The sequence below is a fragment of the Schistocerca serialis genome, chromosome 5 (assembly GCF_023864345.2).
Source record: "Schistocerca serialis cubense isolate TAMUIC-IGC-003099 chromosome 5, iqSchSeri2.2, whole genome shotgun sequence".
NCBI lineage: Eukaryota > Metazoa > Arthropoda > Insecta > Orthoptera > Acrididae > Schistocerca > Schistocerca serialis.
This window is the reverse complement of record NC_064642.1, coordinates 830,434,247-830,453,134: the sequence shown is the minus strand read 5'-3', so window position 1 is coordinate 830,453,134 and position 18,888 is coordinate 830,434,247. Positions and strand designations below refer to the sequence as shown.

The window sequence follows — 18,888 nt, the reverse complement described above, 5'->3', positions numbered from 1 at the left end:
GCATCAGGCACACTAATGTCTAGTTCAAGAGCCATCTTGTGCAATTTTTTCTAGTTGCACCGATACATATCAGCTTTCCACTGTCTAGCGGTCTCTCAGTTCAGTACTTTCTCGTCAGCACCCACCTAGTGCCGACCTGCGTCCCTGACACATACTAGCCGTCCAGACAGCAGTGAACTCCCTGCCAAGTGGGCAGCGGAGTACGAAACTGTGGCTGAAGAGGAGATACTCTGTTACGGCGAATCGCCTTCTGGTGTGTGTGCTCGCCTGTCGGGCAGTCCGGACGGCAGCGCGACACAGCCCTACGGCACCCTAAGGGATGGAAGCTGTGGGCAAGTGAGCTTTCGTGGATGTTTTCTTCGGCCTTCTAGCGAATGCTGGTAGTGGCAATCCCCCTCCCGTAGATTCCGAACTAGGATTGCTACCAACCTTATTGAAAAGGACTAATCCTACAATAGCCCTCCCTGCTCTCACGAGCTGGGAATCGAGGAGACGTACGACAGCGAGATAGGTACGGTGCGAGAGTTTTTGATTTTTAGGTGATTTTTGCAGGACACAGACACATTGCTATTTTCAATCACTCTGGCAGTTGCCCGTAGACGGTACTTGTCACCACAACGTCACAGCTCTGAGGGGTAATTGTGAAATATCAACTGCATCAATGTAGGCTACAGGATACCTACTTCCACGAGGCTACATAACTGTGACTGAAGGAATATCACACTTTCAATCTGGCAAAAATGAGGACGGCACAATTGTTTAGTGGGTTCTATTACTGTTTCTGAAGCCGGAAATAACTAACACTGAATGTTTCCCCACAGCCATTTATGGAGGTGTTATGATGCTACACATAATTCTTAAAACTTGAGCCATCCAAAGCAAATATGAGGACTTGCCCACTAGACATTTGTGCAAACTACAAAACTTATGACTTCTCTCACCGTGCATTCAGTTGCCTATTCGTTTCTTCTTTCCACACGACTGGTGTCCAGTGCTTGGCGGTCTGTCTCATGAGCCTTAAATTATTCTTTTCCCGAAGAGCAGGTCGTCATCGTTCCAGCAAGCGGTGTTACTGCGTGCAGGGGGATGCTCCAGTTTGCCGTGTGGCCTACTGCCACTGCTACCGCTGTGTCAGCTTCACCATTCCCCTCGATCTCTTGCATCACGGTTCGCGTCAGAATAAGATTTCCCTCTCGTTTACGACACTAGTCAAGGGTGGCCCCAATATGTCAGTGGATATACATGTCTGGTAGTTCAATCAGATAAGCTAACAATCCTCCTCATTCAGGACATGGGAGGCGTGCGAATTTTACTATAGTTAAAGGAAACACTGTACTAAGTGCAGATATCACACCTAGTCTCAGGTGTCACACCTAGTCTCAGGTGTCACACCTAGTCTCAGGTGTCACACCTAGTCTCAGGTGTCACACCTAGTCTCAGGTGTCACACCTAGTCTCAGGTGTCACACCTAGTCTCAGGTGTCACACCTAGTCTCAGGTGTCACACCTAGTCTCAGGTGTCACACCTAGTCTCAGGTGTCACACCTAGTCTCAGGTGTCACACCTAGTCTCAGGTGTCACACCTAGTCTCAGGTGTCACACCTAGTCTCAGGTGTCACACCTAGTCTCAGGTGTCACACCTAGTCTCAGGTGTCACACCTAGTCTCAGGTGTCACACCTAGTCTCAGGTGTCACACCTAGTCTCAGGTGTCACACCTAGTCTCAGGTGTCACACCTAGTCTCAGGTGTCACACCTAGTCTCAGGTGTCACACCTAGTCTCAGGTGTCACACCTAGTCTCAGGTGTCACACCTAGTCTCAGGTGTCACACCTAGTCTCAGGTGTCACACCTAGTCTCAGGTGTCACACCTAGTCTCAGGTGTCACACCTAGTCTCAGGTGTCACACCTAGTCTCAGGTGTCACACCTAGTCTCAGGTGTCACACCTAGTCTCAGGTGTCACACCTAGTCTCAGGTGTCACACCTAGTCTCAGGTGTCACACCTAGTCTCAGGTGTCACACCTAGTCTCAGGTGTCACACCTAGTCTCAGGTGTCACACCTAGTCTCAGGTGTCACACCTAGTCTCAGGTGTCACACCTAGTCTCAGGTGTCACACCTAGTCTCAGGTGTCACACCTAGTCTCAGGTGTCACACCTAGTCTCAGGTGTCACACCTAGTCTCAGGTGTCACACCTAGTCTCAGGTGTCACACCTAGTCTCAGGTGTCACACCTAGTCTCAGGTGTCACACCTAGTCTCAGGTGTCACACCTAGTCTCAGGTGTCACACCTAGTCTCAGGTGTCACACCTAGTCTCAGGTGTCACACCTAGTCTCAGGTGTCACACCTAGTCTCAGGTGTCACACCTAGTCTCAGGTGTCACACCTAGTCTCAGGTGTCACACCTAGTCTCAGGTGTCACACCTAGTCTCAGGTGTCACACCTAGTCTCAGGTGTCACACCTAGTCTCAGGTGTCACACCTAGTCTCAGGTGTCACACCTAGTCTCAGGTGTCACACCTAGTCTCAGGTGTCACACCTAGTCTCAGGTGTCACACCTAGTCTCAGGTGTCACAACTAGTCTCAGGTGTCACAACTAGTCTCAGGTGTCACAACTAGTCTCAGGTGTCACAACTAGTCTCAGGTGTCACAACTAGTCTCAGATATCACAACTAGTCTCCACTCTTCATCAAGAACAATGAATAGCTGAAGTTTGAGTCTGGGTGAAGGGATGAAGGGACAGGAACTCACTTTAAATCTTTGATTTTTACCATTCAAACATGGTGCTGCACTGTGGAAAGAACATATTGTCTATTATGTTCGGTTTTAAAGACTAACAATGGCGGTCTACTCAAAACCACGCTTTCACGCAGCTATAGTGAAACCAAACATTGCTGCTCTGATAACAGGGCAGTGGAACCAGAGATCTCTTACAGCTAATACAGTTACAAGTGCAGCCATTATCGATAGGCCTACGTAGGCCTCCTGAACATATTACAAGAAGGAGTTCAAAAATTTGTTATGCCTTACCTGCGTGTGTCGTAATCACACAAAATGTTGTTTTCAAGAGGTAGTTTCAGCTCTGGCAGGTCTTCGCACACCCATCTGTAAATAAAAAAGCACAGCTATTAACAACGACAACACACGTGACAAGCATAGCAAACACACACAGAGAGAGAGAGAGAGAGAGAGAGAGAGAGAGAGAGAGAGAGAGAGAGAGAGAGAGAGACCTGAGACTCCAGTGCAGGTACAGTAACAGTTCAGAAGCCATGTCTAGTAAGGGAAATTACCCACCAAAGATTATCAAGTTAAGGGCTCTGAGATTTGCTGACTTTCACCTTTGTGGCCAATTCTAGTACAGAGAGCAATTTGCTATACATTACAGAACAGTTTCCATTATTCACAAAAAGATAACAGATGGTGTAGTTTCGAGGTGTACTTGCTCTTATTCACACTATAAATGATGCTATGCTGTCAAGAACAGTAAATTTTATTTAGCAGTACACCTCCCCTAACGACCTAAGAACTTTGATTTAGAAACTAGTCAGGAAAATGAATTCAGCTCGCCATTATTCTATGGCGTGGACAGAGGCCATAAGCATCAGCGGGGGGTGGAGGGGGTTGGAGAGAGAGAGAACCTCCTTCCAGCAGTGAGCCCGACATGAAGTCCGCCATGCCTTTGTGGTCAATTTCAGTGACTGCAGTTTGTTTTCTGTCACCTGCAACCATTCAGTCTCCCACCGACACATGATGTGTCCGTCAGAAAATGAGACAATGGCATGCAACGGGACGGGACATTGATGGACAGCACCATCCCTACATGCTTCCTTGGTTGCTTGTCGACCATGTCGTTTCCCTGTATTTCGATGTGGCCAGGTACCCAGCAGAAGATCACCTCCTAACCATGGTGTCTGAGCCGCTGTATGGAGTCATAGATGAATTGAATCAGCTGGTCTACTGGAACAGAACAGGAACAGACAAGAAACCTTGTACAGTGATGTCTGTGAACCCTCTCCAGTGCCATTAGAATGCCATACAATTCTGCATCATAAAAACCAGGGAAAACAGCACAGCAACCGAGGACATTCCTTTGCTGGGATCCATCCATATAAACTATGAGAAAACTGTGGCACATACTTAAAATGTACGAAAACAAAGTTGTAAAAACATAATCTGGAGTAAAAGTTTTCTTGTATTGTGTCAAGCTTAAAATCACTTTGGGCCTCTGAAGACACCAAGGTGGCAATGTGTTCCATCCCTGGCTGTGTATTTTGGTGCCTGACAGATCCAGATCCTTGAGATGGCTTCGTCTCATGGAGCCGATTCCTGAATAGCCATTCAAAGATGCGTTCGTCTACTGAAATAAATGCCAATGACTGAGGCGACGCTGAGATTTTCAATGCCCATCGAGCCAAAAGGATATGCCGCCGAATCCAGAGAGTGGTGGTTCACCAGCTTCTGCACACAGAATCTGAACTGGGCTACTCAGAAAGGCTACAGTTGATAGCCGAATGCCCTCATGGTGGACAGCATCTAACATCCTGAGGTAGGAAGTACGGGCTGATCGTAGACACCACTGCCATAAACTACACGTGAGCGAACAAATGCTCTATTAAAACTGCCAGAGCCGGGACCTGTCAGCTGCCCATGTTTTTCCGATAAGCCATTTCAAAACATTCAATGACTAGAATGTCCTTTGTTCATAGGTCTTTGAAGTGTGGGAGCCAGGTTAATTTTGAGTCAAATAATGAACCCAAAAAGCAAACAGTTTCTTGAAAACGTAAAATATTGTCTCCCACTGTGAGCACTGGTTGGTTAAATTTCAACCGGCACGGTTAAAATCGACACCTGTAGTCTTCTCAGCTGAGAACCAAACACCAGTTGTCCTGCCCCAGGTTTCCAGCCTCCTAATGGTCAGCTTTAACTGCCTCCTCGTTGTTGGAAGATCAGAGGAAAAGTAGAAGATTGCAAGGTCATCCACAAACAAAGAGCATTTGACAGGGTTCCTGACGGAGGAGGAAATTCCATTGATAGCGATGGCAAACAATGTGACCTTGAGGGCACCTGCCTTGGGGGAACCCATTCTCTTGGACACAGCAATCAGACAAGGCATCGTCAACGCGATATGGAAAATGCTGGTCGTCGAGAAAGGATTGGATAAGAAGCGGCAGGCGTCCAAGTAGTCCCCATTCATGAAGTTGGCGAAGGATGTTCCACCTTTTTTGAGGTCAAAAAACATACAAACTAAATGGTTTCAGTGTAAGGATGATTCCTGTATAGCCGTCTCCAATAGAATTAAGTTGTCAAGGGTGGAATGGTAGCACCTGAAACTGCACTGGGAGCAGCTCAGGTGATCTCGGGATTCAAGCAGCCAGACGAGGCAGCGCCTGACCATACGTTCAAGAGTCTTACCCATACAACTGGGTATGTCTCTCTTGGCCTTCAACTCCTGAATTGTTCTTTCCTCATTGTGAACCTCACTCTTTGTGCTCCACACTGTGTGATCCCCGGAGCAGTTTACACGCCAGTAGCTGTTAGGCACGCAATGGTCCTTGTCTGGTTTCCAGAAAAGAATTAATACCACCTCCTTCAAAGTCGTGGAGTACAGTCCATCAAACCAGATCAGACAAACAAGAAAGGAGCTGTTCTTTCACTTGAGGGTACGGTGATGAAGCATGGCACAATGGATCTCATCAGGTCCTGGGGCAATGTCTCTGGCAGCAGACAAAGCTGATTCCAGTTCCCACATGGAGAACACAATGTTGTAGCCTTCCTCATCATGCGAGAAGAAATTGAGCTTCCTCATCTCCGCAGTCCTACTACGGAACACCTGAAAAGCAGGAGCTTGTCTAGCTGACGTAGAGACAGTAAAAAAGTGTTCAGCTAAAACCTGAGACAAGTCTTCTGGCCTGACCACCAAGATCTCATTATTGACAAGGACATAGGGGGACGTGTGCTGCCCTTGCTGGAAATCAGTCAGATTGAGTCCCAAACTTGCGTAGTGAAAGTGGACCGAGCAATGGAAATCGTGAATTCCTTCCAGGAAGCCCTCCTCCGTTCTTTTTATCATTCGCCTCGCATGTACTCTCACAGATGTGAAGGCACAAAGGTTTTCTGTAGTTGCACAGTGTTTGAAGTTTCGCAGAGCTGTTCGTCTGGCCCCGATTGTCATTCAACATTCGTCATTCCACCGAGGTACAGGCTGTCATCTGAGGAGGTTACTAGACCAGATGAAGGACTCTGTAATGAGTGATATGGGCCACCGTCTCCTGAGCACAATACTTTTGTTCAAAAATAGCCTGGCGACTGTACTACAACCAATTTGCCCTTTGTATCATCCATCTGCTTGGTATACTGTCAGCCACTGTCCTAGCTGGCAAGTGGATCCACAATGGGAAGTGGTCACTAGAGTGTAAATCTGTAGCCACTTCCCACTGAACTGAGGCTGCAATCACTGGAGGAAAAAAAGGTAAATGATTGAAAAAGACCCTGTAGCTGTGGAAAAGTGTGACATCTGATCTGCATTCAGAAGGCAGATATTCTCAGAATGTCAAAGTTGCTCGATCATCCGATCCCTGGAGCAAGTGGTAGCCGAGCTCCGCAGCACTTTGTGTGTATTGAAGTAAGAAGAAATGAGCGTGGGAGTGCCCAGAAGTGTTCTTCCAATGCGTTTGCATCCTAAGTATTATTAGCTGGAAGGTACAGAGAACACACGGTGATATTAAAGGATGCGTGACCTTTCACGGCAATTGCTTGCACGGTCGTGGTAAGAGGAACAGGAGACGAGTGGCATCTGTCATCAAAGAAAACAGCCACAGTACCTTTAGCCCTGTATCCAGTAGTATCGTCCTTCCTGTATAGGTGGTACCGTAATGCAGGGGTGTCCGCGACTAAGACGTGTTTCTTATAGGCAGATGCAGGTCGGTTTCTCCTGGACCAAGAGCTGCAATTATTCCAAGTGTGAGCGATATCCATTTAAATTCCACTGTAACATAAGAAGTCTCTGTGGAAGCCATTGTATAACGAAGGTTCTTGTCTTTCTCCCTTGGAGGTGGTAATTTACCAGGGAGTTCAGGGGGAATGTTAGTTGGTTCCCGGCTCTCCAGTTCCTCAGACTGGAAGTCCATCTCCTCATAAGCATAGTTCCCATCAGAGGGGGAAAGATCTCGCCTATGTGAAGGCTGAACTACCACTTTCTTGGTCTTGGAACTACTTTTCGAAGGATATTTTTCTTTACTCATGGGAGGAAGTGGTTGCGGGGATGGCTTAGTTGGCTTATGATGGTGGGTAGTGGTATGCGGCTTGCTTAAGTGGTAAGCCCATTGCTGAAGGCTTCTGAACGACTACAGTTTCAAGTGGAGCGTGTCCCCCTCCCCCCCTTCCAGGTACACCGACAAGTGCATGTGTCCATACTTGATTCTGTGGTGGCATCACACTTAGCAACTGGTGTCTTAATGGCAGATGCAAAAGAAGTTGCAAAAACCAGAGGTTGCATAGCTTTGAAAGCTTTTCTAGCCTCACCACAGGGTATGCATCTCTTGACCTTCAACTCCTGAATTTACCTTTCCTCATTGTAAACCTCACACTTTGTGCTCCACACTGCGTGATCCCCGGAGCAGTTTACACATTTCAGAGGAAATGCACGAGAATTGCCAGATTCGTGAGCTGAGCCTCCACAACTGCCACACATAGGCCTCCCATTACACCCCACAGTGGTATGGCCAATTCTTTGACATTTGTAGCATAGCATCACACTGGGTTAGGAACAAATGTGCGAACCTTAAGATGGATATAGCCAGCACTTATATGTTCAGATAAGCCTGGAGTACTAAACGTTAGAATAAATGGTGCCGATTTTTCCGATCTGCCATTGACTCTCCTCATATTGTTCTGCACTCCCGTGACGCTCATATTTTTCCATTCTTCACGTAATTCTGCAGGGTCCACCTCCATTATATCAGAGCAGGTAACCACGCCCTTTCTAAAGTTAAGGGTGTTACACAATTCAGCCTCGACTGGGTAGTCACCTAAGGCCTTACATCCAGGGAAGCTGGATATCTGGTTTGAATTAGAAGTTTTAACTAGAAATGTTCCATTACGAAGTCGTTTGACACTTTTTAGAGACCCAGCAATACCTTCCAATGCCTTGTGAATATAGAAAGAGGAGACTTTCTCAAAGGTTCCCCCAGCTCGCCTGATTAAAATGGAAGTGTTATGGAACACTAATGCCCTGTTACTATGCTTCTGAGACTTCTTTTCGGGAGGACTGACCAACCGAACTCTTTTTGATGAGTAGTTGCAGGTACTGCCTGACGGTATACCCGTCCCGCAAGTAGTAGTAGATTGTGGTACCATTCCACATGGATCCCACGAGGTGCTACTGAAACAACCGTCTACCCAGGCTGAGTCCTGCATCAGTGTGTGTGTGTGTGTGTGTGTGTGTGTGTGTGTGTGTGTAGAAGAAGAGGAGGAAGGAGGGAGGGTGGCCCAGAGGTTGCCAGCTAGAGACTGCTTTACCTCAGAAGCCGTTCACCTCATCGGCACGTAACACACCTTGAGGTTGAGGGGATTTTTAGAGAGGCATGTACCTTCCTCGCGGTCCAAGCGGCGAAGCCAACACCCCCATTCTCCAAAACACACCAATGTTCCACCACTGCGTCGTATGGTGGTCGCTCAAGCATGTCCAGAGCTTATGGTGAAAGAGGGCTGGCGGCGATTACCAGTCCCCGGCTCAGGAGCCCCGGTGTCGCCAAGCCGGCACTCAGCAAATTTGAACCCCTGGTAGGTAGGCAGACGAAAGTGCTACGTTGTGTCATAATTACAACAGAGCCTGACGACGACGACGACGACGACGACGTCTTCTCAGCTTGTGTGCGCACCTTGAAATGAGTGATTTGAAAGTGTTCCGATCTTCAGGATTATTTTATACCCAAACGGTTCATTTTTAGGTAAGGGTTCGTTGTAAAAATTTTATCCACTAAGCCCCCCTCTACAATCACTGGAAGCTTATAATGGGACTTTTGAATTACGCAGTGTATTAAAAAGTATTTAGGGAAACTCTGACACTGTCGAAATTAGATTTTTAACACATGTTTATAGTGGCCAAAATCAAATATTTCAATATTTTTATTTATTTTGTCGTTTGCGAAATAAAAACAGCTGAATCAGTCTACGCGCATATATATATATATATATATATATATATATATATATATATTTTTTTTTTTTGGAGATCGCTCTTTTGCAAGGAAAGTTGGGAGATGGCTACTGGTTTTGATGCTAATTATCATTTATAATGAAAGGTGAAGACTGTCATGATAATTGTAACAACATTGATCATTATTGTAAAATTTAATTTATATTTTAATAGGTAAACCCAAAGAAAAGGAGGAATAATAATATTAATTTGACAAGGATATTCCATGATGAAAAATATCAATTACAACTGTACAGTAACACAATACTGCTTTAAACTGACGATTTTTTTTAACAAAATGTTTTGGACAATCTTCCATGTCGTCATAGTGTAACTCATTTGGCTCATCAGCATCTTCCAGACATCAGTGGCACTTAATCTTGGACTCAAGGTTTTTCTAATACTCCAGACGTTCATTTCCTTTTCACCCAAGTGGATTGTTGACATTTTTTAAATATCTTTCAGTTTTTACTGTTTCACATTCACTTCATAAGGATGAAGTGAGATTCAGCTGAAAATCTTCCAAAGCGTGACACTTTTTAATGGCTGCAAAACTCGCCATGTTGTACTTATAATCTTACGCAAGTTATCATCTCACTTTACAATTACTTCCATTCTTGTTCCTGTGTGTTAATAACCATTTGCACGACTTATTTTTATGCGCAACGTATTAGTATTCTTAATTGTAACAACTGTCGCTGATCAGAAATCAAACTTCACATCGGTATCAAAATCTAAAACAGTACCACGCATTCCAATGATACCACGGTAACATTCTAGTTTCACGATTTGTTGCAGGTTTTTTATATCGTTCTCAACATTACCAACCACACGTGCAGGTGGAAGAAACAAGTGGCCTGTAACAGGAAAAAACTTCAACACTGTCTGTTCATTTTAAGCCACAAACTCAACACTGTGATGACAATCATTTTTATTTTGTCCAGGATAAACACCTGCAATCAGACGCACAATTTTCTTTCTTTCAAAATTACGGTTGAATAATCGATGGTGTAATCCTTTACCAAACTCATTTTTTATCCAAACATAACACACAACACGTTGCTCTTGTAAAGAGTGAAGTCAATCCGGTATAATTGCCTGGAATAATAAGTTGATTGATCAGGGATCTTAGGCAATGGTAAGTTTTTCTCACAATGAAAACATACTGCCAACAAGTTCAATAAAGGCCTTGGGAAGTTTTATATTAATTTGCTTCTAATCAATCAAATTTGACTTCTCAATGGAATCCTGGACCCTCTTGATCCTCAACTACAGCTTAATACATGTGGAACAGCAATTTGTTACATGACTTCCAAATCCAAGGTTGAACTGGCAAAAATTGTCAAAAATAATTTGATTAACTCTCCAGCCTTCTGCAACTGCTTTACTTCTCGAATCGTCTATCTCTCATCCGTTTCTAGAAGATTAGCGACCAGTTTGTACAAAGTTCTTCAACACGCTTTAAATACGTGAGCGTGTGATCTTCAAGTATTGAAGAAAGTTTGTTGACAACGCTGTAGCAATTCTAAAGTGTTGTTAACAGTACGAGGAATAAAATATTTCTTGTTGTAATTATTCTTAGCACGAGTTCATTCTTTGGAGGAAGTTTCGCATTGTGGGTCTTGTAGTACATCAATGTCAAAACATCTTGACTCACTTTTTCAGGAAAAGCATAAGATATTTCGTGAAGTGATTTCGAGTCTTTCATTGTCACTATTCTGCGGAGCTGTGATTTGGTATTTTGACGTTGACATGTAGGATACGAAGGTAGGCTCTGAGGTTTACGTCTAGTAAGAAAATATGATACAAGCCCTGCTGTTCTGAGTTTGTTAAGCTTCCATTGATATGGATAGGCAATAGGTTTGCTGGCTTTGTTTGAAGGAATTACTACTGGGTAATGGTCATCATTAATAATATTTTAAATTCGACAAATTACGTTTAACATTAACAGTAAGCCTTATACCATTAATCCTGCAAAACAGTGGCAAGTTGAGGTAAGGACGATGGGGGTGGCATAGCGATCACGCACTCTTCTCTCCAAATTAAACCACAAAGGCTGCATAATACTGACATATGGTGATTACGGTGGCCGGGGAATATGTGAAACTTCATTCTCGGCTCGTAAAACCAGCCCCGGACGATGCGAATTGTGTGAACGTCCTGTAATCTTGGGAAAACAGGACCACCATTGTAGCAAAATACTCTTACAATCCTTGGCAGTATTGCGACCTCTGAGCCCGATATGGCTGCCCAAATCGTCACCGAATCCGCAGCACGTTTCACTCTTGGGACGCAAGCGCGGCCAAAAGTTGCAAACGGTTTGAAGCACGACTCATCCGACCAAAGGACTTCTTCCCCATTGCTCTGCAGCCCAGGTTTCACGGCTTCCGCACCAAGTTTTCGTGTACGGGCATTTCCATCACTAGTGAGTGGTTTTGGAATTCACCTCGCCCTGCAATTCCCAACTTACGGAGCTCCATTCACGTTGGCTTAGTGCAGACAGGGTTCGCGAGAACGACACTGAGTTCTCCAGGGGCTTATGCAGCTGTCATCCCTCTCAAAATTGGATTGTTTTGAAAATCAGCCTTATGCAAACACAATTTGCTTGCATAGGCTGATTTTCTAAACAACTCAATTTTAAATCGCAAACACGGAAGAACATCAAGAGGAGCTTCAAACCTTAGTAAAATGTTTCGTCCTCTTATGCTTGATCATAATCCTCTTCAATGACTGTGACGATCAGTCAACACACACTTTCGTCTGCGTTGTGACTCGGCAGTACTATTGCAAGCGGTATAAATCTTCGATACGAGGCCTCATGAAACAATAAACACTTCAGCTACGTCGGTAGGAGTACCAGCAATTTATCCCCGCTCGGATTCATTTAACTCATACAGAATACTATTCTGACCACGAACAACACTTGCAACGTATGGCATTGCACATGTGCCTGGAGGTGAAATTCAACAGCACCACCTGCAGGTGCGACTAGTTCTCATTTCTTTTTACGTCCAACCTTCCCCATAATTGTTTGAAGTCAAGAAGAAATATGTTGGCCTCAGCGCACGGCCTGACAAATACTGCCCGCAGATGTGGACGACAGCTCCTCCCTGTGTCACTGAACCGTGGGCGGCGGGCGGCCGCGCCACGACTGGTCTGCGTTTCGCTGCCAGCGTTGCGGTAGGTCGGCCGGCCGAGATACGCGCTCTTCTGCGCGCTGCTGGCCGCACAGAAGCGCACTGCTCCGTGTTGCCTAAATGACAACTATTGTCAGAGCCTGATTACACGTATCTCCCAATATTTCATTTGTCAGGTACCGAGCCAGAGCTATTTCGTCACGGAAAGAGTCAAACGTAGTTTACAGAATGCTACTTACAAACTCATAAACAACGAAGTGGTACAACAAGAAAATGAGAGTACACGAATGAATAACACATTACAGAAGCAGTTCTTAACTAATGCGAGGAACTCCAGTACGGGAGGAGTGTGGAACTAGGAAACCTTTCAGCCTCGGTTTGAGTAGTTAGGGTTTATGACCCAATGCTCTCAGTTCTGTTATGAAAATGAAATCTGCCGAATAGTGCACACCCTTACTGTACAACGCTTTGGGAAGTGTTATCAGAGAGTATACCGCGCTTGCGTCTAGTGCTCACCGAATGAGATAATGTGGTCAACAACAAATTGAACGACGGAATGTTATGTACAGTGATGGCAGAATTTGAACACTGGCGAACTGGTACACCGAGAGTGCGCCACCATACGAAACAAGAGAGAGCTGCGGTTTTCCTCGAATCCAGTTGGAACGTGTATCAAGTCCCCCTAACGTTCTTCTCTCTGGAGAATCGGCCAGAAAAATCACACTGAAATCCCCACACAGAGTAAGCCTCGTGTCTTTCTTAAGAATCGAGTCCAGCACAGCGTCACGTCTGGAGAAGAAAACCCTGTATCTGATAATGAAACAATTCCAAAGGTGTGTAATGCGAAGGTTAAAAAAGAAGCTTCACGGTAAACGATAACAGCCAAACAGTTGCAGAATAAAGATTTCATGAAATCCTCGACCACGGTTTCGGTATATCTAAATATACCGTCATCAGAAGCAAAAATACACCTGAACAGGGAGACACCTTCATTAGCAAAAAACTTAGAAACATAACTGAGATAGAAGGAAAAAACATTTATAGCTTTATGTAACCACGAAACATACCAAAGTACTACAAGCACAAAAACAATTAGTCACTAAAATCACAACCTGCAGTGGAGATGCATAAAACAATCGTGCTAAAGGCGTCGTCAGTAGTTCAGCCATGTTTACATTTTTTAAAGTTTTTTCCAGCAGCGGGAATACTCCCTATAAAGAATGAATTAATATCGGTTGTCACACAATAACACGAACAGATGCAGAAAATTTGTTGCAACACAGCCACACTGATACTCATCAAATCCAAACCTGTAGGCCGGAGCACGAAATGAACTCACAGACAGGCAGGTACGTAGGAGGTGGGGCTTCTCCATCCCAAAGCTCTTGAAAGTCTACACTGGTAGATCTAAAGATAAGTCGCAAAAAGTCATTTGTAATAAATACAAGTTCTCGTATTTCATTTCACAATAACTCGTCGATAGTTTAAGAATAGACTATAAGGAAAGCACTGATTTTCACGAGGCATAAAGGTTGGCTGAATTCGTTATCTGATGCGAAACTGTAGTGCAACTATCAGGAATCCCCAAGTGGCACAAAAAAATCAACTGCTGCCAGGCAGGTATCGAGCACGAGGTACCAGAAGGTGACCAACTCTTGCTTGTCTGTACTGGTAGATAATAGTTTCGAACGAGAAGAGTGATCATTTGGTGAATAAGACTTCGGCAGTAGGATGTCGTGCTGACACGACATTGCCCGCGTCACAACGCCACTCCTTTGCCCTCCTTACTTCGCGTCAGGTCCAAGGTGCTACTGCCCAACAAAAGATATGTCGGAGAAAAAACAGGAGCACTATATAATTCCCACTAACAATTTTGCACTAACAATTTAGGTCACATCACAAGTATTACAGAAAAACGCTGCACTTTCCCAAATCGTCAATTCAGCATCGCCGATAAAACTTGAGACAACATAACCCTGTATTTCCCGCATTTTTCAAATATTGTGGTCGTAACAGTACACTAAAACATCACCGAAGAAATGTGTAATTCCCCTCGTGGTGTATCGAGTTTATTGTTGAAAAATTGCATACCTATACAGCTATATATTAGAAAAAATATTTCAGTGTCTGAACCCAATCCGTAAACTTTTTGCGATAGAGATGAATAGGCGACAGAAACTAGGTGCTTGTTTTGCGTTTGTTGTTGGCAGGCAGAGTAATACGATTAAAAGAAAGTTATGTAATGAGATCCCTTCCGGATTGGGAAGGAGCGCCTGGTCCCCGGCACGAATCCGGCCGGCGGACTTGGGTCGAGGTCCGGTGAGCCGGCCAGTCTGTGGATGGTTTTTATGCGGTTTTCCAGCTGCCTCGGCGATGCTGCTAGTTCTCCTTATTCCGCCTCACCTACACTACGTCGGCGATTGCTGAGCAAACAAGTTCTCCACGTACGCGGACTTTACCACGCAAACATAGGGGTTACACTCGTCTGGTGGGTCCACCTGGGGCCGAACCGCACAATAACCCTGAAAGAGTGGTTCGGTGTGGGGCGGTGGAGGGGTGAAGTGGACTGCGGTAGTCGTCGTGGGGTTGTGGACCACTACGGCTGCGGCGGGGACGGAAACTAGGCCCCCGGTTAACATACAATGAGATCTTAATACTTGTGGTTGACTGCGGATCTACTATAATGGGACGCGAAACACTACTAATTTGTATAAACAATGACACTATTAAACACAGGGCGAAGTGAAAAGTTATTTATCGAATGCCAAACGAAAGAATAATTCCTCGTTATATTTTCAGCTTCAGATTTCTCAATAACCGGTTTAGATCTCTTTGCAAAATTATCATATGATCTGTTTCAAAAGAAAGGATAATAAAGTACAGGGAAACTGAATTAAAAAAACTATAGGCCCCTGAATCTGTTGAACAGTGACTCGTCGAAAGAACAACTGAGGAGGGAAATGTGACTATTGTCAGCGCCTCTTACCGATTGCTCGGTTGTACTTCTAACGAGTTACCATGTAACGTATAAGATTGTGTGTGCAAGTTTTCTTGTAATTTAGTTTAATTTTGTTTTACCGCTACCCCCATTTTTCCCTTCTGTTTAAAAAGATAATCTGAAGATGATTTGGCGAGACGTTTAAATCGGTTACGATTGCATTTGCGGGACTCGAGGCTGAAAATACATTAGCAGAATTCCGTTAACAAACGGCACGGCAGTATGCATAGTACGTACGAATAAAATTTTAATAAACATAACATTCTCAGAAGCTGACAGGTAGGTACGCAATCGAAATTCGAAATGAGAAGTAAACCACACACCGTATCCGGCTGTATACCGCAAGTTGCAAAGTCACTGCTGCACACATCGAGAAAACTTTCCCCCAAACAGATCCAACACAAATACTTAACTGTTCCCATCGTGTGGAAACATATTTAGATTCGGCACAACCGTCGAGTGTCTTCTGGAACAGGCAGGGGCGTGAGGCACGCATTCTCGTTCGAACTCTGGACGAGCGAGCTGAGTAGCGGCAGTCGTGACGATGACCCTGGGTCTCCAAGCGCCTCACCCGGATAAAAGCTGAAATGCTCTGCTTGTTCTGCAACAGTCGTCACTGTCAACGTGCCTTACGTTACCATCGCAGTTTTTTTTTTTCTTCATTACTCGCTTTGCTAAATGTATCAGACGATAAGTGCGTGGTATAACCCGGGGGAACAGTAACAACATAAGCTTGTTCTGCGGCTTGATACTAGTAGCAACAACAGGACGATTGGCACACAGTATTTCTGATACGATCTGCTAAGTGATAGCTTCACTCGAGTACTGACATTTGCTTCGTACAATGCACGCATGACGCCGGTCGAAAATAGACGCGCAAGGCAGAACCGGTAGCGAGACGCATTCTGAAACGTGACTTGCGATACAGTACAAGTCAGGGCCAGTTTAGGGCCCGAGCGACAAAAGCTGACAATTTGAAGATTTCTATACAGACGAATCACAATTAGTAGCTGCCGCTTGGGCCCTAAGATCAAAGTGCAACATTCGCATACAGGCATTATCACAATTAGCAGCAAAAACTGATAAGGCTGAAAATGTCTGAGGGAAAAGGGGGGGGGGGGGGGGGGGGGAGCGGCAATGATAAGTCGTGTGTGTAGAAAAACGTTCTCGAATCGGCCCTGCTTCACGTTTAAGTTACCTCACAAGGGATTACTGCCAGACGATTTCCGTTATCGCCCGCTATTCCACTACAAGACAGTAAGTCGTGTGAAATGCAAACACTTGACGCACACAAGCAACTCGCAGATAACATGTTTTGCTGCCACGCTATCGGACGATATTATTTGTCAACAAGTCTGCTGTATTACGCCTGTATTTACACCTCGCATCGGCGCGTCAAGAGAAAGGCGGGCGGCAAGCAGTGTAGGGCGCGCCGGACTGTGCGTGTGACGTCACACGGCCGACTAGAGAGATACAGGCATGGGCACAGGGAGCCCCCTTGTTTGTGACGTACGCAGAGTAGATCTGTTGTTCGTAAGCCTTGCGCCTCGTGATGGCTTGCTCAGCGCGCTGAACTTTTTATCGATTTGTGGATTAAGTACCTAGTTACCAAAGAAAAGTTCACGAATTCGCATTTCTTTGAACAGTAAGTACTTCATAAACGCCAATATAATTACTTTTCGCCACTAGTCAATAAGCAGAGAACACCTGCATTTGATTGAGAGGTTATGACGAATTAACTAACTAATTGCGTATACGAAATGTTTCTATCTACATTGTAAAAGCCACACTGAATTTCTGTTTTCAGATACCTCTACTAGAAGCGCTAAGGTGGTTTAGTGTGGTTGGTTGTAAAAGTAATTACAGATCTCAAAACGAAGTTGCCACCACTTTTCTTAACCAAGCGATGTCGAATTAAAGAAAACGTGGCTAAAGAAAGTTCTCACCGATTTCTCAAAGCTAAAAAAACATTTTACTGAAGAGTGCATAATCGAGACAAAAATGTTTGTAGTTTGAGACAAAGACATTTGAAAGAAAATATCCCGAGCTGAAATGCAGTGCCTTCAATTTTTCCAAATTTACCAAAAAACTTGAAAACTCATGTAGAAGATTATGTGATGGAGATCACGACAATCTTGAGAAAGCAGTGACAACGAGTTTGGGAGATTACAGTCAATATGAAGAACAAATCGCTATTAAAAATTTGGGAGAATATGCAATTACTTTTCAAGTGCAACCTATATCAAAAAGAAACAGTGGTGCTGTATCGAGTGTAACAGAAGATAGTGCCGTGTTTTATTGATGTCACTAATGAATTACCAGTTGTTTTAGGTTCTGTGACTATTAATGCTGATAAAAGTGCCCTACTTTCTGTCAAAGTTATAAAATTCCTCAGCATAAAGCGTCCACTGAATATAAATCAGTAAAAATCAAACTTGTATTTGATAGAATACTAAAATATGTTAATAGTGTCTGCGGGAGAATATAAAAAAAGTGTTTGGTGGTTGAAACTATAAGAAAAGTGCTAGAGAGAAATTTTCAGCTGCAGCTGATAATTGAGAAAATGCAGTTCTAAAAAAAATCATAACAGTCGTAGATATTGTAGTAGTATATTGCTAGTGGCAACTTCCGTTTCCCTGTATGTTCATTCACCGTCAGGGAACACAGCTCTGCACAATAGTGGTTACCTACATTTGCCACATCCATACACCGTCAGAAAGCTGATCGCTAAGTTCAGTTTAAATAGCATAAATGTAAATGGCATGCAAAGTGTTTTTTAAAGTTGAGAAATTTTTTGGAAAGATCATGAACTCTGGGGTAAATGTGCTCCTCGATAAAATTAACATCGAGACTTTTGATCCTTAAAGAAGGTACAGTTTACGGTGCCAGTAATACTGATAGCTACGACATCGCCAAAACAGCTCAGATTTTCATAATATCCAATGTATCTTCAAAATTTAAAGATGTGACTATAATACCAGTTAATAACTTAAATGCTCAAGAGCTAATAAATATGTTATTACATATAATTAATGAATTAGATAAAGGTGAGTTTCCTGTATTGGCTTCAATTTCAGATAATAATGCAGTAAATCGAAAAGCTTATGAGTTACTTACCCCTAGTGGCATCTTGTAGCCTTGTATTCAACATCCTAATGTCAGTACTAGAAAACTTCCTAATTTTTGATGCAGAGGGTATACCGAAATGTATCCATAATACTTGGATTACTAAACCTGACAGTCTTGAAGTTTCCAGATTTTGACAATTTTGAAGTTACGCTTACTGCAAACTTTCGGTATTTAGAATAGATGTACTAGTAGGAAACAGGTTCGTTGATGATATACAGTCATTTATTGTCATTTAAGGCCAGATCTCCTTCCAATATTCAGAAACAAAATGTTAACCTTGCACTCAAAATTAGCTTCAACAGAGACGGATTTCGCAGGCACTGAAAGTACTTCATCTCTCATACAAATAATTTATAACTGGTGGCACACAATGTGATAGGTGCACATAAAGGTGAAAGGTTTAATGATCAATATTGGCAACCTATTAGGGCAAAC

At 44.0% G+C, this 18,888-nt stretch overlaps 1 protein-coding gene across 2 annotated transcripts in view; it reads right to left on the bottom strand.

Annotated features, from left to right (window-relative positions):
- LOC126480701 (histone-lysine N-methyltransferase, H3 lysine-79 specific) overlaps window positions 1–18,888 on the bottom strand; it is a 206,108-nt gene that overhangs the window by 133,563 nt on the left and 53,657 nt on the right. For both annotated transcript variants that reach the window (XR_007587454.1, XM_050103945.1), the window contains exon 3: window positions 3,024–3,098. Coding sequence is in view for 1 of the 2 variants with exons in the window: in XM_050103945.1 (XP_049959902.1) it covers window positions 3,024–3,098 (75 nt within the window). In the remaining variant the exon portion in view is untranslated. The remainder of the gene's footprint in view (window positions 1–3,023; window positions 3,099–18,888) is intronic.